The 27,472-nt window shown below is 37.0% G+C and overlaps 1 protein-coding gene across 19 annotated transcripts in view; it reads right to left on the bottom strand.

The window, feature by feature from the left end:
* Positions 1-972: 972 nt before the first annotated feature.
* The window catches only part of PICALM (phosphatidylinositol binding clathrin assembly protein), a 104,504-nt gene continuing 78,004 nt past the window's right edge, over positions 973-27,472 (bottom strand). For 4 of the 19 annotated variants that reach the window (XM_032167076.2, XM_032167092.2, XM_032167078.2 and 1 more), the window contains 9 exons: positions 25,929-26,036; positions 24,249-24,380; positions 24,122-24,152; positions 23,206-23,305; positions 20,179-20,202; positions 18,741-18,800; positions 16,816-16,920; positions 2,813-2,915; positions 973-1,204 (listed from right to left, as the gene is read on the bottom strand). In XM_032167076.2, the coding sequence (XP_032022967.1) occupies positions 2,823-2,915; positions 16,816-16,920; positions 18,741-18,800; positions 20,179-20,202; positions 23,206-23,305; positions 24,122-24,152; positions 24,249-24,380; positions 25,929-26,036 (653 nt within the window). In that variant the 3' untranslated portion in view covers positions 973-1,204; positions 2,813-2,822. The remainder of the gene's footprint in view (positions 1,205-2,812; positions 2,916-16,815; positions 16,921-18,740; positions 18,801-20,178; positions 20,203-23,205; positions 23,306-24,121; positions 24,153-24,248; positions 24,381-25,928; positions 26,037-27,472) is intronic. The other 15 variants (XM_032167084.2, XM_032167095.2, XM_032167079.2 and 12 more) reach the window with 7 other exon arrangements.

Raw genomic sequence — 27,472 nt, forward strand, 5'->3', positions numbered from 1 at the left:
AATGTTAAAGATGTATTTACACAAAGCACCGATCAACAGTGCAGTTTAATTCTTCGTTTACTAAACTCTTGGCTAGACATTAACTTTAAAGATACTATTTCCCCTTATTTAAAAGGTACATGATCATAACATGGCACGAGCCAAATAAAAGATTCAAGGACTTTACCCCTCTTCCCTCCCCCTTGTAACACCTTCTAGAGTTTTAGTGAAAAGAAGGAAAGTCTTGAAGTGAAAGCAATTCCTCACATTCATTTTGGAAAGGCCCTAATGTCAAATGGAAAATAATGACATGCCAAGCACAAAGCAGTAAAGATCCTTCCCAATGCACTAATGCTGAATTTAAAATGTAGTGCTTTTCCTAGTCAGTGAACTGTTCCCTGGCAAAATCCTAGGCACAGAATTGACTATAAGGATTAATGCATTTATAATGCTTCCCTAAATCCCATAGAGGCCGAGAATTCTTAAGAGATTCAGACCTATGGACTTGCCTTAAAATATTTAGTGCTCTGTATGTCAGCTGAGAAAAGCATTCTGAATCAGATTCATTCTTGTGGATAAAAATCAAACATACTGTGCACATCCATACTCATTTTCATAAGGAGGTCTGATACAATATTAATGTTATGTAAAATTGATAATCATAAATAAATACAAATACTTAAGGAATGTCTACTGCAAACTGAATATAATTTTTTTTTTAAAAAAGAAAAGTTAATTTCAGTTACTGTTTCTGTATTTGTGAGGACTGGAGAAAAGAAAGATAATGCATAATTAGGAATTTAATTTTGATCCCCCAAAAGAGTCCTGTTGAAATACAGTAAAGGACACAGTTCTCTCCAGGCAGCTTTTCCAAATACAAATTTCACACTTTCCAAATAAGGGCTTTTCTTGATAGGTTACTGATTATGGGTATTAACAGGAGTTGGAAGAATTGAAGGGTTAGTCACCAAAAAGACAGATCTTAGTCTTAAATCATAGCAATTCTTGGCTTTATAAACTGTATTGATACGTTCTCCTATAAACTAGTCCCAATTTCCTTCATGGGCCTTCACTGAGTTACTTGTGGCATTCTAATGGAAGAAGAGAGTTTAAGAGATTTAAGAGACAGCAGTTTGGATTTTGCTGGAAGTAAGGATTTTGCTGCTTGAGCACTTGTCTTTTTGGAGTAATTCCATTTTCTTCCATCAAGTTACATAAACTGTATCTGGAAAAAAAAAAGTGGGTATGTTAATTCATTGTATTGTAGGATGTCTTCTCATAAATAAAAATGCTTTGTGGTCTTTACCATTTAACTGGCCCAGAAGTGTTCACAACATGCTTATCACAAACCCTGTTTATAAAACAAAGTCAGTATTATCAACTTCTGTGCCAGAGAGCTCAATATTTGACACATATAGGGACTTCCAAATAATGTTTTTTGTTTTTGTTTTTGAGATAGGGTCTTGCTCTGCTGTCTAGGCTGGATTGCAGCGGCATGATCAAAGCTCACTGGCTGGGCACCATAGCTCACACCTGTAATCCCAGCACTCTGGGAGGCTGAGGTGGGCGGATCACCTGAGGTGAGTTCGAGAGTTCGAGACTGGCCTGGCCAATATGGTGAAACCCCGTCTCTACTAAAAATACAAAAATTAGCCAGGCGTGGTGGCGGGCGCCTGTAATCCTAGCTACTCGGGAGGCTGAGGCAGGAGAATTGCTTGAACCCAGGAGGCGGAGGTTGTAGTGAGCTGAGATCGTGCCACTGCACTCCAGCCTGGGCGACAAGAGCGAAACTCCACCTCAAAAAAAAAGGCTCATTGGAACTCCTGGGCTCAAGCAACCCTCCTGCATCAGCCTCCGGAATAGCTAGGACTGCAGACAGTTGCCACCACACCTGGCTAATTTTTGGGTGGGGGTAGAGACTAGGGTCTCACCATATTCCCCAGGCTGATCTTGAACTACCAGCCCCAAGTGATCCTCCTGCATCAGCCTCCCAGGGTGCTGGGATTACAGTCATAAGCAACCACATCCAGGCCAAATACTTAACTGCTAAAAATCGAGGAATAGCATGTGGAGGAGGAAAAGAAAGAAGATCAATGACCTATTTTTTCATGACAAGTTCAGAAAAATCTCTCCATAAGCACAAATACCACACGCAAAATCTCATTTGGGAAGCAAAATTTGAAATATTATTTCCAAATGATATACAATTAGAGATAATAAAGGGAACAGTAATATTATACTAAGTCATTTTTATTAACATAAATAAAAATCTGAAAGAGCCATAAAAAATGTTTTTCAATAGGGTACCACTGTTCATTCAAAGATATTTCACTCACAATTTCCCTTAAACTGCCCATCCAAAGCTCTATTACTGAAGTAGATGTGCTAATAAACTTGCCAAATCAGAAGACTATAAACTCCCAAAGATTTAGAAGGTATATCTAAACTGGGGGCTAGAGTACCAAGAAGAACAAATTACCCTGTCTTCCAGCAAATAGAGGCAGTGTGGATCATATGCAGAATCCTTCCAATAGAAAGGGCTTAAGTATACACTTGCCCTTAATTAAAAAGCAAACTTTATCCGATCTCATCCATTTACTGTGAGCAGTGGATGAGATTACTTTAAATAATTATGTTAAAGATATTTTCCAAAAGTTGTTTTTCCTTACGTCCTATCTTTTCATTCTGCACTTAAAGAATAGAGGAAGAGGAGGAGGAGGAGAGGGAGCCTAGAGTCCTTTAAAGAAATGAAAGAGAAGCGTGAATTGTGTTTAATGTTTGGTAATTGTTTTTAAGTATTTAAGTCCCCATCTCCCACAACAAGTAGCAATACCTAAAGTGATTTATAAGAAATCCTCCAAAGAGAGCTCTGCAAAGGGGTCCTTTCCTGAAGCTCTGTGAGGACTGTGACTGGAGGGGCTGGATGCTGCCGACAGCTGGGGGAAAAGAAGACAGAGAGAGGGAAAGAAAAAAAGATCTCAGAATGACAGAACATGAAAGCAGAAAATGTATGAAAGAAGAAGTGGTTTTTGTTTTGTCATCTTTAATAAATATAAGGGCAGTCTTTGTAGAAAATGGATTGTTAAGACAAAAGTTTCAGTCACATGTCAAGTTAAAAGGTATGCAATGGCATGTGTTTTTCAGAAAACAAACTCGTGCTTCTGAAATTTCAAAGGAATAATGTCTTTTACCCAAAAGGTCGATATAAGCTGACCCATGGTTAAGAATTTTAATGTGTGTATGGGGGCAGTGGAGGGATAGGGGAGGGAATACATAATTGCATTTTTGTTTAAAATTGAGAGAACATGGTTTCCTGTGTCCAGGCTATCTGTCCAAAGCTGTGCAACTCTGACCTCAGTCCAGACCCAACACATCTAGCTGCAATATTCTTTCCTTTCTTTCTTCATAAGGGTCGAAAAGTCCTGTCCTAGGTTCACATACTTTTTACATGAAGTTTTCTCCTGCTCATTTATCTTGACAAACTGCAGCTGACACACATACTATGGGAGGTGAAAGGGACCTTAGAGGTCACCTACTGTAACTGTCAACATACTGCCCTGAATATGGGGAATACTTAAGATCTTTGGTTCTGCTTCCTGTTTGGACATATTTACTTGATTCTTAGAATCTGTCCTATTGTTTAATTCAAATATACTGTAAGGCAAGTAAACCACTGAACTCAGTATGTATCTTTATTCTCCCAAACACAGACTATTCCTGAAGAACCAAGATATTAATTTTCATACATGTATCCTTCATTAAGCTGACATGAGCGTTTCAAACCCAACATGAACCTTTCTACTTTGGAACAAGCTTTTAATTCTTTTTCTCCCTCTGTATAAGACTGCAAAGCATATAAGCACAGGACTATTACAAAATGAGCTATTCTTTTAGGGATGTCCAAGTGAGCAATAAAAGTTTACTAACTGGAAATAGTTTCAATTCATACTTCAACATTCAAATCCTATAGAGGAATTCTTTGCTGGTGCCAAGTGATTTCATTTCTTTCTACCTATTTATTTATTTATTTTCAGAAAAGCACTACAGAGAATGAACAGCCAATGAGCTTCAGCAAATATTACATCACTAGTATATGCAACTTGTTCTGGATGCCAAGATCAATTTATAAGCATCAGTTATACTCATGGTTGAGTAATTTCCTAATGCATATCTTGTTCCCAAAAACAAATGTTCAAAGACAATGGGAAGAGACAAATTGAAGGATGATGGAATCACGCAGGAAGCTACAGATGGGAGGACAGAACAGCATGCCTGGGCTTGAGATTTCAAATATCATCCATGCAGAGACAAATTAAGGTATTAACTATTGGAAAGAATCCCCCTCCTCCCTCTTCAGTGCAACCACGGACGGCCAATCAAAAGTAGAATGATTTCAAGTAAAGTGATCATCAGTTACTGAGCTGGAGGGAGTCCAACATCCACATTTATCTCCAAGATTAACTTGGTTTCTCTCTGAAGCAGATTTTCTTTTTCACCTGAAGTTAAAACAACAGCAACAGCAAATCTTACTTATTGCAGATAGACTGCATCTAAAATCAGAAGTTTCCTATGATAGCCCCACACTGAAATACCTTCTTAAATCACATGTTTTCATGAGGGTAGCAGTCTGAAGACCTGACAGACCCACAGTAAAATGCCCCTGAAGAATATAGAAGAGACAAATCTATTTTCAATATGTGAGCACACTGCTAGACAAGCCCTAGAGGCTTATAAACAATGCTGAAAAGGATTACTTTTCCTTGAGAAAATGAGCTGGTTTTTTTATTAGAACTTCTAGTAGTCTCTTAAATTGGTAAAACACATACACGTCTCATGTCTATAAAAATGTAGCCAAACTAAAACATGACAGAGACCGCCAATAAGAAAACAAGGCAACATCCCTGGAATAAGTTTCTTATCATCAATATCCGTATCAAGCAGATGAAATCGCAGCCAGGGCTAGCTTGGCTGACTGCACAGCTCCAAGGAGTGGGACACCCAGCAGCCCCTGACCATCCTACTCCTTCCTGGCATCTATTCCAAAGCACACACACACCATGAACTGGTGAGAAAGCAGTCACCCCAGAGAGTAAATAAGAGAAGGAAAGGAAATGTGCTTCAATAGCCCAATTACTGCTCAGGAAAATCAAGAACAAAATAGCATGAAGAGGCAATGGGATCTTGGTAGGTGAGAAGTAAGAGAATTTTAAAACTATAAGAGCTGACTTGACTCTGCTTATTCCTGTGAGTAAATTAAAGAACATGATGTAGGGTTGCTAAAGAACATAAAAAGGCAAGGTTAAAGTACTAGAGGATAAAAAATTAAAAACGCAAACCAGCAACCAAAAGACGGCTATTCACATAAATCACAAAATCATCAAATTTTACAAGACAGCATATGTAATTTGTTGTTCTGGACACCAAGACAAATCATAATTGATCTTTCCAGTCAAGCCCTACTATTACGTCACCAGGTATCTATCACAAATAAAATTAAAACAAAACAAAAACAAAAAGAGCCTTTACCTATTTACTTCAAATGACATTCTCTATCCCAAAATTCCCACAGAGCCAAAAAAATTGGTATAGCTATCAGTTTGTTCAAATCAAAATGACCTATGTCACAAATGAAGATGTCTTCAACAAAGTGGTCAATAGTAATGGTCCAATACAGATGCAGTCTTTTCTCATGTATAGAAAAATGAAATACTGAGAAGAGCAGCGTATAAATAAAAATACTAAAATCTGCAAGTGATTGATGATAGTATCTCTTAAATTCCTTCTCCCCTCCTCCACTACTCTAATCAATCAATGAGAAAAAATACGGTAAAATGTTACCAAAATCTTTGCATTATATCCAGAGCAATGATTTTTTTGGTTATAGAGTGTGTTTCATATAATCTATCTATCAACAGTGTCTTGTTCTGTCACCCAGGCTGTAGTGTAGTGGCGCAGTCTTGGGTCACTGCAGCCTCAATCTCCTGGGCTCAAGTGATCCTCCCATCTCAGCCTCCCAAGTAGCTGGGATTACAGGCATGCACCACCACCCCTGGCTTTTTTTTTTTTTTTAAAGTTAAAGGTCTTGCAATGTTGTACAGGCTGGGTCAAACTGACTTATAATAAAGGACAAACACACCTAGCTTAAAGAAGGTTTAAAAAAAGTCTATTGATAGACTATCATAAAATAAAAATGGTTACTCCTTCATTATATTCCTGTTAACATCAAACAAAGAAAATTTCAGGTTAGAACAAGAAAACACCAACAATCTCAGAACATGAGGCTAGTGGCATTAAAAGCTTATGAAAGGCTAAATGGTTGGATATTTAGGAAAAAACTTGTGACATATCATTTGGCCGTACTTAAAAATCCTTAGAGAACCAACTTTGCCATAGCTTTTCATTTGAATTTTTCAGTCACCCAAAAGCCTGGGTAGAAACTTAACAATGCTGTAGAGATTCATTTTGCCCCGCTGGCAAAATCAACCTCTTAAGAGAAAAATGGATTGTACTCCCTTTGCCTGGAATGACAGTGCCAGGTTTTGTAGAAAGATGGAACTGAATCTAATCCTAACTCTCTTATAAAATGGGATTTAGAATAATAGGCCCAATACCTGTATTGCCGCTTATGGCTGTCTTGAGAATTAAATGAACATAAGCACTCAGCGTGCTGCCTGACACAGTAAGTAGCTCAGATATTCTTAGTTCCATCTTCCCTACTACCTACCATCAAATGTTCATCTAGTTATAAGAGAACTAGCTCAAATGTTCTCTTTTGCCTCTGTGTTGTTCTTGCTCTTCTGCCATGCTCTGTATGTCTTTCTTATAAGGGGTCTCATTCTATTATCAACTAGTCACTTGTGCATCTGTATTACACTCACCTTTAGGCTGCTCAGGTGCAGGAAACACTTTATCTGTCCTTTGTTCAGCAACTAGCAGTCACTTACACATTATAAGAATTCTAAAATGTGCAAAATTAAAATGCCTTTTGGTGATAAAACAAGCTCCATATAAAAACAGTGTCCAAAGTGGGATGTACAAAGAAATTATTACAACTGTCCTATTTAAAAAAATTCCTATTTTTACATGCTTAAATGTACCTCATATATTGCTGTAGAAATATATGAATGTATTTTATAAATACACATACAGTCATGGTACATACTTGCTATGGTTTTGAGTGTTTGTTCCCTACAAAACTCTTGTTTAAATTTGGTTGCCATTGTAAACACCATTGAGAGTTAGGACTTTTAAGAGATATTTAGGTTGTCATCAAAGGAGTGGGTTTGCTCCCTTTTGTTCTCTCTCTGCCTTTCTGCCTGCCGTTTGATACCTTCCACCATATTATCATGCACCAAGAAGGCCCTTGCCAAATCCCAGTACCTTGATACTAGACTTTCCAGCCTCCAGAACTGTAAGCCAATAATTTCTGCTCTTTATAAACTACCCAGTCTATGGTATTCTGTTACATCAGCACAAACAGACTTAGACAATGCTTCAAACATATTTTCCTAATACTGATGTGTAATCAAAACATTTAGAGACCATGGTGCTACTAAACAGGATTCCACAGAGACACTGAGTCACAGAACAGTTAGGCTGTTTTGGGGTAATGTTTAGAACATGACCAGGCCATTAGTGGTACACTGAATCCAGTTGCTTAGGGATATAAATTATACACTGCTGCATTTCATTTATTTATATTAAAGATAATGCGATTCCTCAGCTTCCTCTGTGAGACAGTGCTAAAAGACAGGATTTCTCTACCATATACATGTAGGGGTCTGTCCTTTGGGCTAAGTCTAGTGCCACAAATAATTGCTTCTTGTGTTTATGCTCAACAAAACCCCACTTTGGGTTTCTGCCCATCAACAACATAACAAAGTGATGCCAACATTAACCCTGTCACCTTGAATACATTACCCATTTTGTTTTTGTTGGTTTTTTTTTTTTGAGACAGAGTCTCACTCTGTTGCCCAAGCTGGAGTACAGTGGTGAGATCTCGGCTCACCACAACCTTTGCCTCCTGGGTTTAAGCAATTCTCCTGCCTCAGCCTCCTGGGTTGCTGGGACTACAGGTGCCCGCCACCACGCCTGGCTAATTTTTGTATTTTTTGTAGAGACAGGGTTTCACCATGTTGGTCAGCCTGGTTTCGAACTCCTGACCTCGTGATCCGCCCCCACCGCCGCCCCACCCAGCCTCCCAAAGTGCTGGGATTACAGGTGTGAGCCACCACATCCGGCCTGCATTACCCATTTTGTTTTAGGGGATGCCACACAGTGACCTGGGAGCATTCCACTTTGAATGTATGTTGTATCTGAACCTCTCTAAAACTTTTTTTCCCCCCAAAGACAGGGTCTAGCTCTGTTGCCCAGGCTGGAGTACAGTGGTGTGATCATTGCTAACTGTAGCCTCCAATTCCTGGGCTCAAGTGATCCTTCCACCTTAGCCTCCAAAAGTGTTGAGATCACAGGTGTGAGCCACTGTGTGCAATTCTCCTCTTAGAATTAGAGAATAAGGACAATTCAGGGAATAGGAACAACTTCCAAAAATAGGGGAACCTTTAAATATTTTCTTAGTCAGTTTCAAATATTTTCATTTGATCCTTACAGCAAAATGATAAAGTACACAAAGTAATACCACAATTTTACAGGTAAGGAAACTAAGGCTCAAAGTTACATAGAGAATTTGCTCTCAACACATGGTTAGCTGAGTCGTCAAGACTGCTGAATTGTGACCCCCTAAAAGATGTGTTGAAGTCCTAACCCCTGGTGCCCATAAATTTGACCCTACTTGGAAATAGGGTCTTTGTAGATGTAATCAAGTTAAGATGAGGTCATTGGAGTGACCCTAATTTGATGACTAGTATCCTTATAAGGAGAGGCACGTGGAGGTAGAGACCCATAAGAGAGAATGCCATGTGACAGGTAGAGACTAAATGGCTACAGATGCAAACTATGGAACGAATGGGGCTACCAAAAGCTGGAAAAGCCAAGGAAGGACCCTCCTCTAGAAAATTCAGAGGGAGCATGGCTCTGCCAATACCCTGATTTCTCCAGAAGTGATAGAAAACAAATTTCTGTTTTAATTTCTGTTTTTAAGAGCTTAAAAACTGTTAATATGCTTAATCAAGTTTGTGGTACTTTGTTATAGCAGTCCTAGGAAACTATAATATAAACTCTAATGCAGATCTGCTGGTTCCAAGGCTGGTGTTTTTTTCCTCTTCAAACTCTGCTATCCCAATTAATTTCAATTCAGCCAGAATTTATGGCTATATTGAATTTACAGGAAAAAGTTAAAGTTGGAGCAGAGAAATAACTTTTTAAATGAACTTTTCTAGTAAATGTGAGACAATACATTCCCATTCTTTCTGTATACACAGTATTATATACATGGTCACTGATGTTCGTCATGAAGATTCTGCAGAACTTCACAGGCACCCCAGACTTTAAGAACACTTTCTGGTTTTATTTATTAAGACAAGAAATTAGATTTCTACCTTTTCGAGAATGTCCTCAGCAAAAACCTAGTAATAAGCAAGGTCTTATTCCATAGGTTGTCTTGTTAGCAACAGTGGTCAGCAGATGAGACTTCTAACATTTCTGTTTTCAATGATTCAGGTGTGTCCTGGGAGCCAGTTTTCACCTATAGTACTACATCCCAATCCCCAAGGAAATGTCCCTCATGGTATTCTGCAGTAGGCAAGGATGAATGAGCACAACACACTGCTTACAAGGCAAAAAGCCTTCTTCCCAGAAATCCAGCTGGAGAGATCGGCTGACAGAGGAGGTACTGCCAATACTCACAATTAACACACCAAGAGAGTAAAACAACAACAACAACAAAACCAAAAAACAAAACCAAAACGAAGCCTAAGAGCAGCCACTAGTTCTTAAATACAAGAAAGTAATTTAAAAGGCTTTTTCTAAGACTTAAATTATTCGAATATCTAAAGGCAACAGTGTTCCCATTTAGAAGGATAAAAAGCACTCACAACAAGCTATCGTTTCCTTTCAGACACTTAACTGATGTCAGACTTATTTAAAATTAGCCACTGCAAACAACAACAAAAAACAGCAGACATTTTGAATCTTTAACCATATCCTCCATAAACAAAACTGGCAGTCCTCCTTTAAAAAAAGGCCTAATACCAGTCAAGAAACCAACAAAACTTAGCCAGGAGCAGTTGCTCACGCCTATAATCCCAGCACTTTGGGAAGCCAAGGTGGGAGGACTGCTTGAGGTCAGGAGTTCAAGACCAGTCTGATGTATGCTCGCTCTACAAAAAATTAAAAATTAGCCAGGCATGGTCGTGTGTGCCTGCAGTCTTAGCTACTCTGGAGGCTGAGGCTACAGTGAGCCATGATCGTGCCATTGCACTCCAGCCTGGGGGACAGAGTGAGACTCTGTCTCAAAAAAAAAAAGAATAAAACAAAACAAACAAAAACAACAAAAAAGAAACCAACAGTTAATTTTAAAATTAAACGCCCAAAGGTAATACTCTGTATTTTTCATACTGCTTTTGGGAAAATAGGCAGATTGATATGTGACCAGTGGGAATTTTTCACATAAGGAAGTAAGATGACAACAACCCTTCTCACCCCCAAAGAGCTTCAAAAATACCTAAACTGCCATATAAACATTCATTTAAAAAGTGTTATTTCATATCACAATAACTTTCAAAAGAAAATTGAAACTATAACTGTCTTCATGCTTAGTAACATAATAGCTGTATATTGCAACTGAAGAATGAGTTTATGAACTACTAGCTTAGCAATGGACATTTCAATTTATGTAAAGCATCAGTAAGAGAAAGCAGGAGTCCCCTTTCTAGACACACTAGCAATCTGTACCAAGCAACCAAATAGTTAAGACCGTGAGGAAGCACAGAAGAAAAACAAAAGGAAAACCACAAGGACCTAGAATTTACCATGAATTTAAACATCTAGGAAGATGCACTAATGTAGAACAACATACTAAAGACAGGTACAATGTTAGGCATGAAACAGAAAAATATAATATCCATTGTTAAACAGCTCCATGAAAATATCTAAAAAATACAGAAAAATGACCCAACACACACACACACACACACACACACACACACACACACACACACACAAAAGGAGAAAAAGGTACATGTATAGAAATTCATAAGTTCAAAGCTACAGCGCGGTCTACTAAATTAAAGCCATAATGACAATTTCCTGAAGAAATGAATCAAGTCTGAGCTAACAGCCATCTGGAAGGTGTTAGCTGCTTCCTCACAAACAAGCACTAATGCAGTGCTTAGAGTAACCTAGATAAAATGTAAGACACACAACATACTGGAATGTCTCACTAAATGGCAACAAGATAAACATATCTGAGAGGGCTAGAGTTCTCTCAAAAATGTTAACTTGATATAACAGTAATCAGGCAGGAGACCAAGAGCTACAAGTTATGCCTTAGGTGAGTAACAGCTCTCAAAACAAACACTTCAAAGAGCAAGGAAGAATTTTGGGAACAGCTGTAGAACTGAGATTTGATTAAAAGATTCCATTTTGATGGAATTTCATTTTTCATTTGAACTACCATTTACTTTACCCCATACAAAGAGATGGATGATCTCTGCCCTCAATAATTTTTTAATCCAATTGAAAAAAAGGGAATAAAACAATGAAGGAACAATTAAAAGGTAATTCATTAAGAAAAATTATTTTGGTTTCGGCTAGCATTCTACAGACAAAATTAATCCAAGAGACTGGCTGAGAATCATTTAACATTAAAGCATGAGAAAAACCTCATCTAATTCAAAGATAAACAGTTTAATTTTTTCTTTCTAAAAAACAAAGAGATAGAGTCTCACTATGTTGCCGAGGTTGGTCTGGAACTCCTCCTGCACTTAAGTGATCCTCCTGCCTCAGCCTCCCAAAGTGCTAGTATTATAGACATGAGCCACTGTGTTTGGCCAACAGTTTAACTTTTAATTATTATAAATGTTCAATCATAAAGATAAAATAAAGCTGTCTTCATTCCTCAGGTGAGCCGTCTAATGTTTTAGCTCACCATAACTATTAGCCAACAAATCAAACCAATTTTGAACACCACTGTAAGTTATTATAATGGTTACATGTAAGTGAAATGAGAGATTAAGGAGGAGCAGAGTAAGTTATATGATGAAAAAGGTAAGTTTACAAGGTGATTCATTTACTTAACAAATAACGTCCAAAAACTATTACATGTCAGGCACTGTTCTAGGAACTAGGGACAGAGAAGTAAACATGCCAGAGAAGCTTGCCTTCATGAAGCTTATAATCTAGTAAAGAAGGCCCTTGCTAGATTGGATGGATGCCAGGTAGTCACAAGGTCTATAAGAAAAAACAATGCAGAATAAGGAAAAGAATTCCAGATCTCATATGGATGTGAAAGGGACACGAGATGACTGAAGACTGGACAAAGAGTAAACCCACTTTATGGCAGGTGAAGGACTTATGGAAAAGACAAATAACAGCAGAACACTGGATACTTATTGAGAATTGTAAAAGTATTTAATCAAAGAACTTGAATATTCCGTTAACTCATTATAACTCTTATAAACAGGGAGGCTTCATGAGGTTGTTTTAAGATGGAAGGAAAGCTGAGAAAAGGCTTTAAATGTTCAGTTATATTTAGATTCACCTCCTTAGGCTGGGCACAGTGGCTCACACCTGTAATCCCAACACTTTGGGAGGCCCAGGAGGGCGCATCACTTGAGGCCAGGAGTTTGAGACCAGCCTGGCCAACATGGTGAAATCCTGTCTCTACCAAAATTTAGTTGGGTGTGGTGGCGTGTGCCTGTAATCCCAACTGCTGGGGAGGCTGAGGCAGGAGGTTTAACACAGGAGGCAGAGGCTGCAGTGAGCTGAAATCGTACCACTGCTCTCCAGCCTGGGGGACAGAGTGAGACTCTGTTACCCACACACACAAAAGATTCACCTCCCTAAATGTTTGAGTATGGAGACAGGTGTTACAAATACTGCCTACAAAAGACTGTTTCAGTATTTACAAAACGGATTAAATCGGGGAGGCAAAGAACATGAGTGACTATTGCAAAACAAGTGTGAATAAAGAGGTTCCAAGACTGGGTGAAAGCTGTAGAATGCAAGGAGAAGGGTGGGTCTAATTGTAGCAGAGGAACAATTAGTGGGACTTTGTGATTAGATACATGGAGAACAAAGGAATTACAAAAGAATTAAAAGTAACTAACAAATTTAAGATTCTGACTTTCAAATGATTCAAATGACTATGTAGAGACCAAAGCTTCTTCGAGCCATTTGATTGCTGCCTGATTTTATTTTCCTAGTTATCAATTTGCTTCCTTCATTTGCTTTTTCAGTAATACTTAAGTACTCATTTCAAATTTTATCTTTCAACTAGAAACTTATTACCCTAATGTTCTCATTCACTTCTCTTCTGGTACAAAGTAATTAGGAAAAGGTATTTCTGTCTCTGTTTTTTTTTCATGCACAAGGAAATTCTGGCACTTTTCTGGTGTTTCTGTGAAAGGGTTATGTGGGTTTTAGAAGGCAACAGGACATAAAACCTGGGTTAAGAGCAGATGCCGGGTGGGTACGGTGGCTCATACCTGTAATCCCAGCACTTTGAGAGGCCGAGGCAGGTGAACTGCTAGAGCTCAGGAGTTCAAGAACAGCCTGGGCAACATGGCAAAACTCCATCTCTAAAAAAAATACAAAAATTAGCCAGGCATGGTGGCATACACCTGTAATCTCAGCTACTCAGGAGGCCAAGGCGGGAGGATGGCTTGAACCAGGAAGGTGGAGGTTGCAGGGAGACGAGATCACACCACTGTACTCGAGACTGGGTGACAGAGCAAGACCCTGTCTCAAAAAAAACCAAAAGAAAAACAGAGCAGATGCTGGGCAAAAAGCAATTTTTTTTTTTTTTTTCAAGATGGAGTTTAGCTCTTGTCACCCAGCCTGGAGTGCAATGGCGCAATCCAGGCTCATTGCAATCTCTGCCTCCCAGGTTCAAGCAGTTCTCCCGCCTCAGCATCCCAAGTAGCTGGGATTCCAGGCATGCGCCACCAAGCCCAGCAATTTTTTGTATTTTTAGTAGAGACAGGGTTTCACCATGTTGGCCAGGCTGGTCTTGAACTCCTGACCTCAGGTGATCTACTCACCTCAGCTTCCCAAAGAGCTGGGATTACAGGCGTGAGCCACCGTGCCTGGCCAACAAGAAATTTTTTAAAGGTAGATTTTTACCAACATTTAAAAAAAACATGTTTAGGTTTTTAAAAAGCAAAACTCACACGCAATGTTTCAAGGTTGAAGGTTATTACCCAAAACTGTAGAGGATATTCTTTACAACTATAGTAGTTACATCCTGAATGTGTAAATGTGGTTTACAATTTAGCAGAAAAACCTAAGGAGTGTGCAGACTGTTCACTGCTGACAAAAGAAGATGGTGCTACCATATTGGCCAGTAAGAGCTCAGTCCCACTAGCAGAGAGACTGTGGTATAAATGAGCACTGGACTAGGAATCAGAGACACCTGGGGATAAGTTGATTTCACCACTTAATTAGTTGAAGAATCTTTCCAAGTCTGTCTTCTTTATCTATGAAAAGTGACGGTGAGAGCAGACCCATCTACCTTAAAGAATCGGGTAACACAACGTACGTGAAAGTAATTGGAAATTGTCTGGTAGTATCCAAGCTTAAGGTAGCAATATATTCTGACAACGGCCTACAAATCAAGATGCAGAGTGGGTGAAGGGTTTAACTACGTATCAGGAAAAACACTTCTGTAGTCAAAGGTCCCTAATAAGTCTTTAGCAAGGAATATAGCTTTAAAAAAAATTACTTAAATACATTTAGGTTTCTATCACTTAGTCTCTTGTACCAAAAAAAAAATAATAATTTTTAAAGTAAATGATACATATCTGAAGTTACATATACAAATAACAAAATAAAAAACAAAAGGACATGAAAAAGACATAATTGTATATCAAGAAAACATCTACAACAGATAGGGAAATCATCCATATACTTCTTAAAAGATTATCAAGTTAAACCAGTAATGAGATTACTGCTGGTAAAAGTTCAATAATAGTTACTAAAAATACTGTAAATACTCAGTCTATTTTATAAAAACAAATGCATAAAAAGTAACTGACTTATAAAAGTAATGACTGTGTCAACTACCCTCACTCCAAGTTGTTTTCAATTTTCACTGTAAATACTTAGCTGGTTAAAGAACAAGGAGGAAGTCATTTTAACATGGACAAAGGGTGGGGTAAAAAAAGAGGCATGTTGGTAAATGTATTAATTGCAACCAAAATGAATTTTACCCCTTAATCAGAACTAAATTCACTACCCACTCTCAGCCAAATAGAGATATCAATTTATTAAGAGATGCATTATTCAAAACGGCTGAAAAAAATGAAAGGATTGCCTAGGCTTCACTAGTCTATGAAATACAGTCCACTATTTCACTTTCTGTGGTTTCAGTTACCTGAAGTGAACCGTGGTCTGAAAATATGTAAGTAGGGGATATTAAGATAGTTCAAGAGAAAGACAGAGAGGGAGAGAGCAAGCATGTCCGTGAGCAAGAGCACACATTAACAAAACTTTTATTACAGTATACTGTTGCTGTTCTATTATTCATTATTATTAATCTCTTACTGTACTTAATTTATAAGTTAACCTTTATCAGAGGTATGTATGTATAGCATATATATGGTTCAGTACAATCCCATTTTCAGGCATCCACTGTGGGTCTTGGAACATATCCCCCAAAGAAAAGAGGGGACTATTGTGCACACAGACTAGATTCAAATTGAATCAAATAAACTAATTTTGGCAATGTAAGACTGTATGCTTTGGCAAATGTAATATATATGCATTCAAGTGGAAGGGGAATAACAAGTCCACTAACCAAGTGCTCATTCACATGTTTTCAAATAAGCATTAAACACATAACCAATCAGTTAGCATTAGCAACCATTTAAGAAAAGGAGGGGTGTTCTAACAATTGCATATAATTAACTACTTCTAGATGTCAAACAGTATGAGCAGAGCCGCAGACACAGAAGGATAAACCATCCTATCACTTCACAAGAGCCTCATCCCAGAGTATGCCACCAGAGAAGTGAATAACAAAGGAATTCCCTATCTCTTCTAACCATAAAGGGTAAAACCTTTAAAAAAAAATTCTTCTAATGCAACAATAATGGGATAAAACAGTGTATATTTATGGTGTATTTTCAGGAACTGGGAGAAAAAAAGCCTTAGAATCACGTGAAGAGGAAAGTCTCTGGATTAAACAATCTAGTTTAGCATGACATTTCAAGCTTTTTGACTCCTTTTTTTGGTTTTTGAAAACAATCCTCAGTGGCAGAAAGTTATCTAACGAAAAAATAATATTCAAAACTTTTTGGAGAGTTGCCAAGAGTTTCACAAGCATCTCAAGGGCAACACACCCTGCTGTAGCATCATTCTAGCCATTAGCCAAGGAACTAAAGCTCTGAATTAATGGTTCTGAGGGTTCACAAAGGATAGTACACCAGAATCATGAAGAGCAAGTAGGCTCCTTAATCTCAGAAAAATCATCCTTTGGATCCACCAACTATAAGTTACCAAAAATTTTCTGTCTTTAGTATTTGCTATCTACTTATCCTTTCCCTCCAAATAATCAATATTCCTAAAGCTCTTATATAAGAAAGATATGAAGCAAGCAATATCCATAATGAAGGGAGAAAGTGCTAGTAACTTGTTTCTCAAGTCGTACAAAAGGGTTTTATAGTATCATATTCCTTCCAAATCAAGCACATTACCACAGTTACATGTAGTGTGTAATACCTGTGCTCCTGATACAGGGCCAAAGGGGTTTGGTGGTCTCATGACAGGCTGGCTGTATATTAAGGTTGGTTGTGTCATTACAGGGACACTTCCCATTTGTGGAGGCTAAAAAAGAGAAAAATATCAAGTTAAAAGATATTGACTCCCATGTTCCTTATTGTGACTAAGTAAATAACAATGACAACAGGGATGACAGGTCCTAGCACCTTTGCTTGACTCAAAGGGTAACTTCCTCTGAATATAAATAAGACTAACAGCTACAAACTTTCGAGAGTATTTTTTTCTCTTTTGGTACGTAAAGTCTTTAACATGCTCATTTTTATAATGTAGTAACAAATCCTAACTTTTTCTATTCAATGAGTTGCAAAATTTAAACTTTATTGTAGTACAACAGATAAAATGATTTAGACTAAGAGCTTCCAAATTTATCAGGTTTAGACATCAAGAAAACTTAAGACTCTGTCTTCGCTGCTACGATATTTCAAAGTAAATTGCCTTTGTATAACAAATCAAGTACTTTTGCCATTATGCAAGTGATCACAAGTGAAGACAGTTGATTCTCTCAATAAGCCTGCTCTAGTTCTTTCATTTTATGTCATATAAGAATCAAGAACGAGCTTAAATTACACACCAGAGGTTAACTCTTTCTTGAGTAACTGAAAATAGAATCTCAACCAAATATGTTTCTTTAAAAATTACCACTACAGGGTATAAAATTAACCTAGTAAGTGACAATACCTAGTGTAAAAATAATGCACATATACACTACTGTTTTGGTTAAAATGCAATGCTCTAAAATCTTTCCTTTCAAGAAGTTCTATTTATTGTTTCAAGTAGACTACTATTTGCATTTAGAGCTTCATTTTAAGTTTACGGCCTGAGTTTCTCAGCAGACTTTTTTTTTTTTTTTTTTTTTTGAGATGGAGTCTTGCTCTGTTGCCCAGACTGGAGTGCAGTGGCATGATCTCAACTCACTGTGACCTCTGCTTCCTGGGTTCAAGCGATTCTCCTGCCTCAGCCTCCCGAGTAGCTGGAATTACAGGTGTGCACCACCATACCCGGCTAATTTTTGTATTTTTAGTAGAGACGGAGTTTCACCATATTGGTCAGGCTGGTCTTGAACTCCCAACCTCAGGTGAGCCACCCACCTTGGCCTCCCAAAGTGCTGGGATTACAGGCATAAGCCACCACACCCAGCCTCAGCAGACATTTTAATGCAATGACTGCGAAAAAAAGCTGTGAAACTTCTCCACATGTATAAAAGGAGTTACCTCCATATCATATATATAAAGAAGTAACATAGCAGGCACAGTAGCAATACCAAGGGACATGGTACTGCCTTCTACCAGGAACAGTTCCTCAAATACATACCAGTGGGTTGAAGCTACTAGCACCATTTCTTATCTAAGTGAGTCTCTATATACTAAGAGTTGGGAAAGTAAGGGCAATCTAAAATGCACATTGTGGCATTTTGAAAGGTTAAAAGACTGTTTTTGTACTGTAATAATCACTGTCATAGGAAAATTTCTCTAGCCTTTATCAGACTAAATTTACCTCTATACAATTCAAGTGTTAATCCCTCCCATGCCCTACAATATTAGGTTATAAGACCTCACTGGTATTTAATACATGGTCACAGCAACAAAGGCTTATAATTAACATTAATGTTTGAAATATAAAAGGCCCAGCAAAGTTACGAGGAGAAAAATAAACCAAGTAATACTATGAACATTAATGCATAAGATCTCTTGTATAATGATTATTCTAGACATACTTATGAAACCAATGCTATAGTTCTACTGCCTTAGGCACTAGGGCTAGGGGTATGAGGAGCACTAAATTCTTTTTTAGGTTAAATTGTAACAAAAACATGTTACATATGAATCAATATTTTTTCCAAAAGCTGTACCTAGGAAAATACTTACAATTCCATATCCTATCATGCCTGTTGGTGTAGTAGCAGGATAGGCCATTACAGGGGGTGCCTAACATAGTGAAAGGAAAAATAAACAAGAAAGTATAACTCATGTGTGTCAACTGAGTTCAAGGAATTAGTAGCTGCAGTTCCACTAAAAAGAATTGCTAAGACAGCTGTAAGGGACACTTGTGATCATTAAGAACTGTCGATTAATAGTGAAAAAAAGTGTTCTGAAATTAGCAGAAAAGCAGACTTATCAGAAGGAAAAATATACCACTTAAACTTAGTTACAGCAGTGATCTAAGATTTCATCATGCTTTTAACAGCTTTAAAAATCTTTAGATTTAAAAAAGTATCTTAAATAGTTCTAAATAGTTCTAAAATTTAAAGCCTATCACTATCATAAAAAAATGTCTACCCAGAAAAAGTATTATTGAATGTTTTCTTACTTAGGTACCTGATTGCTTTAGCATTCAAAGAAAAAAATGTAAAGATCTCAAATCAATCAATAACCTGATCTTCCAAAAAGTTAGTTTCTAAGGATCTTACTCACTCTTTTCAAAAAACTCCAAAGGTTTCAAACTACTATTGAGTATAACTATTTCTATGAACCACAGTTCTTTATATAGAGTATGTATGTTAGCTTTCTAATTTATTCCAAAAATTATTTAAGAGGAACAATCAATTAGGTCAGTTTATGCTTTCATATTTAAAAGAACCATTTACCACTACGATGTTTAAGTTCCCCTCTTCCTACCACTTTGATTATCTGTAAACATACAATTTGATAACAGAATCATTTTAGATACAGTTGCTGTCTTAACAACATTTCCTGTGTGTGTTTCTCATAATGAAAACTGAAATTGAATAAAGGTGAAAGACCAATAACACTGCTAAAACATAAAATAACTGAAATTATATGGCAATTTGAACATATGCATGGAGAAATTAAATGAAATATAACTTTAAAAAAAACACTAAAGTGAATAGTTATAAGTTTAGTATTTGGGTGAGCGGGTAGGGCTTATTGGTCTCTCCCTACTTAAAACCAAGATCTGCAAGAGCAGTAGACAAACTGCCAAGAAGAGCAGAAGCCTGTAAGATTTCATGCAGTTGTTATTTTAAACATTACCACAATCAACATTTCCCTTCATTCAGAAGTCATCAAGGGCATAGTGGCAGCACAGATACACACACAGACACCCAGCCATCTGGCAGCAAATGGCGGAATATTAAGCAAGAAAAAAAATCAATATTTCCCATGCCACCATCAGAATCAATTCTGCAACACATCCATGAAATCAGTAGATGTTAGGAAGAATTTGTGGCACATTGAAAATCTGAATGTGAAAACAAGTAATAGCTGAAAGGTTATGAGATTCTGCTACAGCAGTGGTTAATAGCATGCCAATTTATTGCAAAAAGGCTCATTTTTGGTCACTTACGTATTGTGGAAAATGCATGCCATTCTGTTTTTCCCAGGGAGAACAATTACATAATGCAATAACACTGGATTAGAACAAGTACTTACACAACAGAAAATACACAGAGAGCATTTTAGTTCACATGTACATTCACTAACTACCTAAAATCCCTTGTATTTCCAGTATCTAATGAAAGAACATCTATACTAAAACACTATCAAGGTTGACAAGGGAATTGTAGTCTTTGGCCTCATTTCTTTATATAAAAAATAGTTTATTGATTACAAGTATCATTAAAACATCAATTCTATTAACAGTGTCAATAGTGCAAAATTCTGGGCATCGCATAAACAGGGTTGCATCAGATGTCTACCACAGAAAAAAAACCAGCACTAATTAAATGAATTTGTAGTATAATATATATTTTAATAAAATTCCAATGAATTTGTGTTAAAAAAAACACTGAAAAACCTTGACAGTGTTTAAGAATTAATAAAAAGGTTAGAAATGTAAAGAAATGTCAAAAGCAGCAGTTTATCTTAAGTAGTGAATCATATTATCAGCCCCAAACATTAGCCATTAAAAAGAAAACTCCATAAAATACATACAAATATTGTAGCCAAATCCTTAGGAGATGATATACATTACCATATATGACACAGCAAGATAAAGACTGTTATCAACTTAAATACAAATTCTACATGACTAAATACCTATTACATTTTAGCAGTCAGTCTTAAGTGCTATGAACTCCTAATATTTCATATAGATTAATACTAACTTAATATAAGAAAATATTCATTATATTTTAATAGCAGCATTGGTATTTATATCATTCCTCATACATCATCAATGTCGTAATTCACACGAGACCATAAAATCCACTACTCTAAACTCCTACCATACCCTGGTTGGTGAGGTGTGTTATAGTGGGAAGAAGACTGGATTCAGAGTCAAAGAGATGGATTTCAACTTAAATCTGCTTTTCAACTGCTTTGCACTTAGGGAAAAAAAAAATCTTTAAAAGTGGGATGATACATGCTCCAATTCCCTCAAGAGAGCAACATTTACAGGTTTAAGATTGTGTATTTGTGTTTATAAAAATCTAAACTACTTAAATGCAAAGTTTTAAAATCAGTGATGATAGGCTGGGCGTGGTAGCTCAGGCCTGTAATCCCAGCACTCTGGGAGGCCGAGGCGGGTGGATCACTTGAGGTCAGGAGCTCAAGACCAGCCTGGCCAACATGATGAAACCTAGTCTCTACTAAAAATTAAAAGATTAGCTGGGCGTGGTGGTGGGCACCTGTAATCCCAGCTACTCGGGAGGCCGAGGCAGGAGAATCACTTGAACCTGGGAGGCAGAGGTTGCAGTGAGCTGGGGTCACACCACTGCAATCTAGCCTGGGCAAAAGAGCAAGACTCCTTCTCAAAAAAAAAAAAAATACAAAATAATAAAATTAGTGATGGCAATGAACACTGTCTGAAAGAAAACAAAAACAAAAAAAAAACACTGCCTTAAAAAGGTAGCTAAATCTCAATATTACTTTCCATTTATGAAGTCTTCAGCTATATAATAAAATGCACAAATTTTTACAAACATACTATTTTTAGCTCAGTCCTACTAATTTTAACATATCATTAACCCATGGAAAACAGGGCAGTGCTCTGGAAGTGGCTATAAGGACAATAGCAGCCTCTAACAGTAATAGGACAGCTGTTAGTAATGTGTAGCCCATGTAATCAAAACACAGCTACTAGCCTACTGTCTGGAGAATGAATGCTTCAAACTTTTCCACAAGGAGTTTTCTTTGACTGACGAAAATTTGTTGGTTGGTAAGATAGAAACTGGCCAAGGACAGAATAGCCACAAAGCTATTCTGGGTCTACCATACCTTACAGTAATTAAAACATACTAAAACCTCTTCATTATCAGATGCTAATTATTTAATTAGAAAATACAGTTAATCCTCATTATTCATGGATTCCATATTTGCAAATTCACCTACCTGATAAACTTTGTGACACCAAAAATCAACACTCCTGGTGCTTTCAAGGCCATTCATGCTCATTTGCAGAGTGGCAAAAATTTGACTCATCCAATACAGTTCACCTCCAGCTGAGATGGAACAAAGGACACTCTGCCTTGGTTCAGCTCTCATACCAGACCAGAGGATAGAGAAGGAGGATGGGGAGTCCATCATACTGCAAGAAACTCTGACTCTGGGGCCAGCTGGACAGGGCTAAAATTCCAACTCTGGCACCAGTTAGTGCGATAGCCTTAAGCAAGTTACTTAACACTTCTGAACTTTATTTCCTCTTTTGTAAAATAAAGAAAACAGAATATACTAGAATGAGGTTTTCTAAAAGGATCGTCTATGTGACATATACATACATGTATATATTTCCCCTAGCAAGGGTTCAGCGTACACTAATTCAGTGTTTGGGGTGACGTTAAGTACTTAACTGCCATAAATAATGAGTATCAACTGTGTAAGTTATATGACATATATATAATTGTCAAATATATTGTCATATATATAAATTATATGACAAAACCCAAGCAAGTATAGTTTCTTTACCAATAATGAAATCAGAAGACTTTGTATTTTAGAAAAATAAATAAAAAATTAGAGGTCAGTAATATGTTCTATAGTTAGGCTGCCTAGGTTCTAAAAATTCAACTCATCATTTAAGATCTCTGTAATCCTGAGCACATTGCTTAATAACTCTGTGCCTCCACTTCCTCATCTGTAAAATGGGGATAATAATAGTTACTAACACATTAATAGGAGGATTATCAAAAATAAAACATTATTATTTATTGGAATGATGTCTGGCACAAAGTAACCCTTAAATACATGTTAGCCACTAAAATGTATCTGGCTGTATACAGGCAACCAGCTTCCTTTGAAAGAAATACAAATTACTTATATTTCTAAACTCAGTAACAATCTTTCTATTTATGTCTATCACTTTAAAAACATTTTCATGTTACATATTTAACTAAATTATTCAAGTGTTAGTCTATCAGGAGCTTTTTCAACTCACCATTGTTGCAGCATTCCAAGCGGTTGTTGGTGCAACCTTTGGTTGCCAGTTAGATCCTCCAGTTAACTTCTTTTCACCTGGCTGACTCCAATTTACATCACTTTAAATAAACATAAGTGAGAATATTAATTGTCTCTAATTGTAAAGTTTCCTTAGCTATATATTTATATTGAACAGAGTAAGATAGAGACTTGAGGCTGGGCGTGGTGGCTCACACCTGTAATCCCAGCAATTTAGGAGGCCAAGGCGGGCAAATCACTTGAGGTCAGGAGTTCGAGATCAGCCTGAGCAACATGGCGAAACCCCATCTCTACTAAAAATACAAAAATTAGGCATGCATGGTGGCCCGTGCCTGTAATCCCAGCTACTAGGGAGGCTGAGGCAGGAGAATTACCTGAACCCAGGCAGTGGAGGTTGCAGGGAGCCAAGATAGCACCACTGCACTCCAGTCTGGGCGACAGAGCGAGACTCCGTTAAAAAAAAAAAAGGCCAGATGCAGTCGCTCAGGCCTGTAATCCCAGCACTTTGGGAGCCCAAGGTGGGCGGATCATGAGGTCAGGAGATTGAGACCAACCTGGCTAACACGGTGAAACCCCGTCTCTACTAAAAATACAAAAAAATTAGCCAGGCGTGGTGGTGGGTGCCTGTAGTCCCAGCTACTTGAGAGGCTGGGGCAGGAGAATGGCGTGAATCCAGGAGGTGGAGCTTGCAGTGGGCCGAGATTACGCCATTGCACTCCAGCCTGAGCAACAGAGCGAGACTCCGTGTCAAAAAAAAAAAAAAAAAAAAAAAAAGATGCAGACTTGACATCTCTATACATATTTTTGACACGAAAGCCACATCAACCCTCTAAACAATACAGGGAGAAAACACTAAATAACACATGGAGAAAACAACGTGTATATTAAATACTCACTTCTTAGTGGTTCCATTTCCGATGCCAAGATCTAGGAAAGGAGAAAAACAAAAAAGCATTTTATAACACGAGACTCAGTTTAATAAAACAACATAAAAGAAGATTAAAGTATCCAAAGACTACTTACTGCCCACAAGGTTGGCTAAAGATGAATCCAAGTCATCAGATACTAACTTGTTAGGCGGGAGTTTGGCAACAGGAAGGCTCTGGTTCTGAGAGGCCACTGTTGGTTTGAGAAGTCCACCTAGTTCATCAAAGCCTTAAAGTTACAAACAGACGAAATAGAATTTGTAAGGAACTTTATGATGCTATGGTTTTCTAAAGGAAGTCTTTGCCTTTTCTCCTTGTTTATTCACTGGAAAAGTTCCCCAAAAAATAGACATTAGCAAATGTCTTTAAATGGAAAATGAAGAAATTCACCACTTCATAGTGAACTGACTGAGAAGGCTGTATTTGCTTTGACAGAAATCATCTCTTATCTCATGACAAAATTACATCAGGGTTAAAGGGGATAAGAGAGAAGTATTATAAAAGGGAAAAAAACAAATGTAATTCTCCTGCTAGCCCAGCAAAATTTTCTGAAGACTCACTTATATCTAAAGCAATATAGGTTAAAAAATAGCTCTCTGGAACTTTGAAAAAAGTTCCTTTTACATTAAGAAATAAGATTTTATAGACCTTTTTTTTTAAAGCAGATAATGTAAGAGTGAACTATATCTAAGAAACTGCTAAATACTGTAATTGTATAAGCTCATCTAGTAAACGAGAACAATTCTTAAAAATGAAAATAAAATTCTTTAAGTTTTTCTCACCAAATTATAGAAAATAAAAGAAAATCCAATCAAACAAACCCTCTATGGGACTCAATAGTATGATCTAGGAATATTACAGTTTGAAAAAGGAAGTCACCAAAGATGATAGTTCACAACAATGATTGGTCTCTCCACTTTCCCAGGCAAGATAAACTAAAACCTAATGCAGCAAAAAAATATTATCATAAACCTACTAGTGCACAGAAAAAAATAAATTCTTAGTCCATACATAGTCTTTATAGGCTTGCTTCTTAGTTTTTGAAGGATAACTAATTATATGTTATAAAATTAAGAACATCTCAATTTATTCTCTCTAAATGGCTAAAAGTTAATTACTAACCAAAATCAAAGGCCATCCGATGGTAAGAACAGAATTATGGGTGTCAAAGTTTTATAGGCCTTCAAATTAACAAGGTATTAATGAAAACACAAAGTGGAAACCTGGTTCTACAGATCAATAAAAAAGTTCCTTTAAGACAAATGAACCATAATAAGAATCATTCATAAAACAATAAAAAGCTCCTGTACCCACAGGCCTGATTATTTAATACATTCTAATTGTTTATACATAGACTATTTGAACAAGTCAAGGTACCACAAGTTGTATTATTGTAGTTTACAAACATAGCCAATTTCATACATTAAGAGACAATACAGTTATTATTCATTTCAGTAAAGGTAAAAATTGTATGCCTAAAAAGGCACAACATCTACACATAGTCACAAGCAACTTAGCATTCTACAGAGCTAAATCTCTTTTTCTCTCTTTTGCTCTAGGACTAACAACATCTTCCCAAAGCCTAAATTGGCACCAATAAAAGAATAATGACTAAACAGCTCTCTGAAGTTCTTACCTAGTGCTTGGTGGGATGGGAACAATTTCTTTGGCTATCCCAATTTAATATACCTAAACATTTTAAAAGCAGCATTACTTTTCCTCACACAGAATCTAAATTAGGACATTATAATATTTTTAATAAAATTTTTTTCCTTACCCCCAGAATCTACAATAACATTTGTAGATTTATTTCCAAACACAGATTCAAAGTCAACATTAAGGCCAGCTGAAGGGTGTGGCTGTGCAACTGGAGAAGGAGTGAATCCTGAGTAAACCAAATGGAAAAAAGCTCAATTATTTAATAACTCTACATTTACGACTATTTAATAATGATGACAATAGAATGGAAAATGCACTAAATTCTCCAAACAAAAACAAAGCCAATCCTTCAAGCAAAATGTTTTTTATATCACATTTTTTGCAATGATTGTGTTTTCCCTAACAAAATCATCCTACTGACAAAATTAACAAACGAGCAACTCACACTGAACTGAAAATATGCTTCATTACAGAAATCTTTGCTTATCTTTTACCTTAATTTTATATGCGGATAATCTTCAAAAAACTAAACACATCTAAAATTACAAGATTTTGCATGAAGCAAAACATATATGCAATGTAAGGGATCAGTTGAGAATGCAGTAAGAATTCTGTGGTGCTTTAAAAAACAAGTATGAAACTTCTCAGTATCCCCAAGATAAAAGTTTTTCTCCCTCCCACCTACCCATTTTCCATATTTCTCTCCATCCTTCCTTCAACAGTTAATCAAAAGTGAAATAGCTTAAGTTCAGTGATGGGATTCTGAATGTTGCAACTCACTAATCCTTATGTCCACCTGTATCCATGTGCTTTTAAAACATCAGAGAAAAAAGATATGCCACTTTCAACTCTTAACCACCCTCTAACTTCAACTTAGTACTTGCAACAGTGGGGATGACAAGCACAAACTCAAGCATACTAATTAAGGTGACTCTAGTCTTGAAACACAAAACCATTAACAGACCTTATTCTTTCTTGCCTGCGTTACACTAATGCTAGTGGTATTACACAGACAATAAGCTCATATCTTTAAGATCAGCCTACACAGAGTCAACAAATATAAGATTTCCAATTATGTGAGGTTATATGTGAGTAAGGTTCTGAATGTCTAGGGGCTGAAAAGAATTAAAATCACCTAAAAATATTAGGTCTGTCATGTGATTTGGAGAACTTTCAATCATTGAGTATATCCAAATAAATATAAACCTCGCAAGGATCACAAAGAAGAAATTATTTCACCTTGTGGAATGTTATAAGGCTCCTAAGGTCTCTTCCTTTTCTAAATTCTACTAAGTCAGAATATAAAAAACCAAAGAAACAAACAAAAACCACCTATATTAGAAGGTTAACAACTACACCATCAGGGAGAAGTTAAACTTTTGGTGTCCTAAACTTAGGATCCCTTTCTTCCCCTCCTCTATTCGGGTCAGAATCTCACTTTGAATTCTTAATGTATAACACCAGGACATAAAGAAGCACAATGATGTCATGTTGTACTAGAGACTGATCTCAAAGAAAACTGTAAAAAGTAGGACAAGATTTGGTGAGATGTCCAAGAAGGTCCTCAAAGACAAAAACAACAATTTATTATTAGCAAAGAACCATACAAGCTGATTCACACTAATGACACTACTTTAAAGTAGCATTTTACACATCCTATAA

This window comes from Hylobates moloch, unplaced genomic scaffold (assembly GCF_009828535.3).
Source record: "Hylobates moloch isolate HMO894 unplaced genomic scaffold, HMol_V3 SCAFFOLD_11, whole genome shotgun sequence".
Taxonomy (NCBI): domain Eukaryota; kingdom Metazoa; phylum Chordata; class Mammalia; order Primates; family Hylobatidae; genus Hylobates; species Hylobates moloch.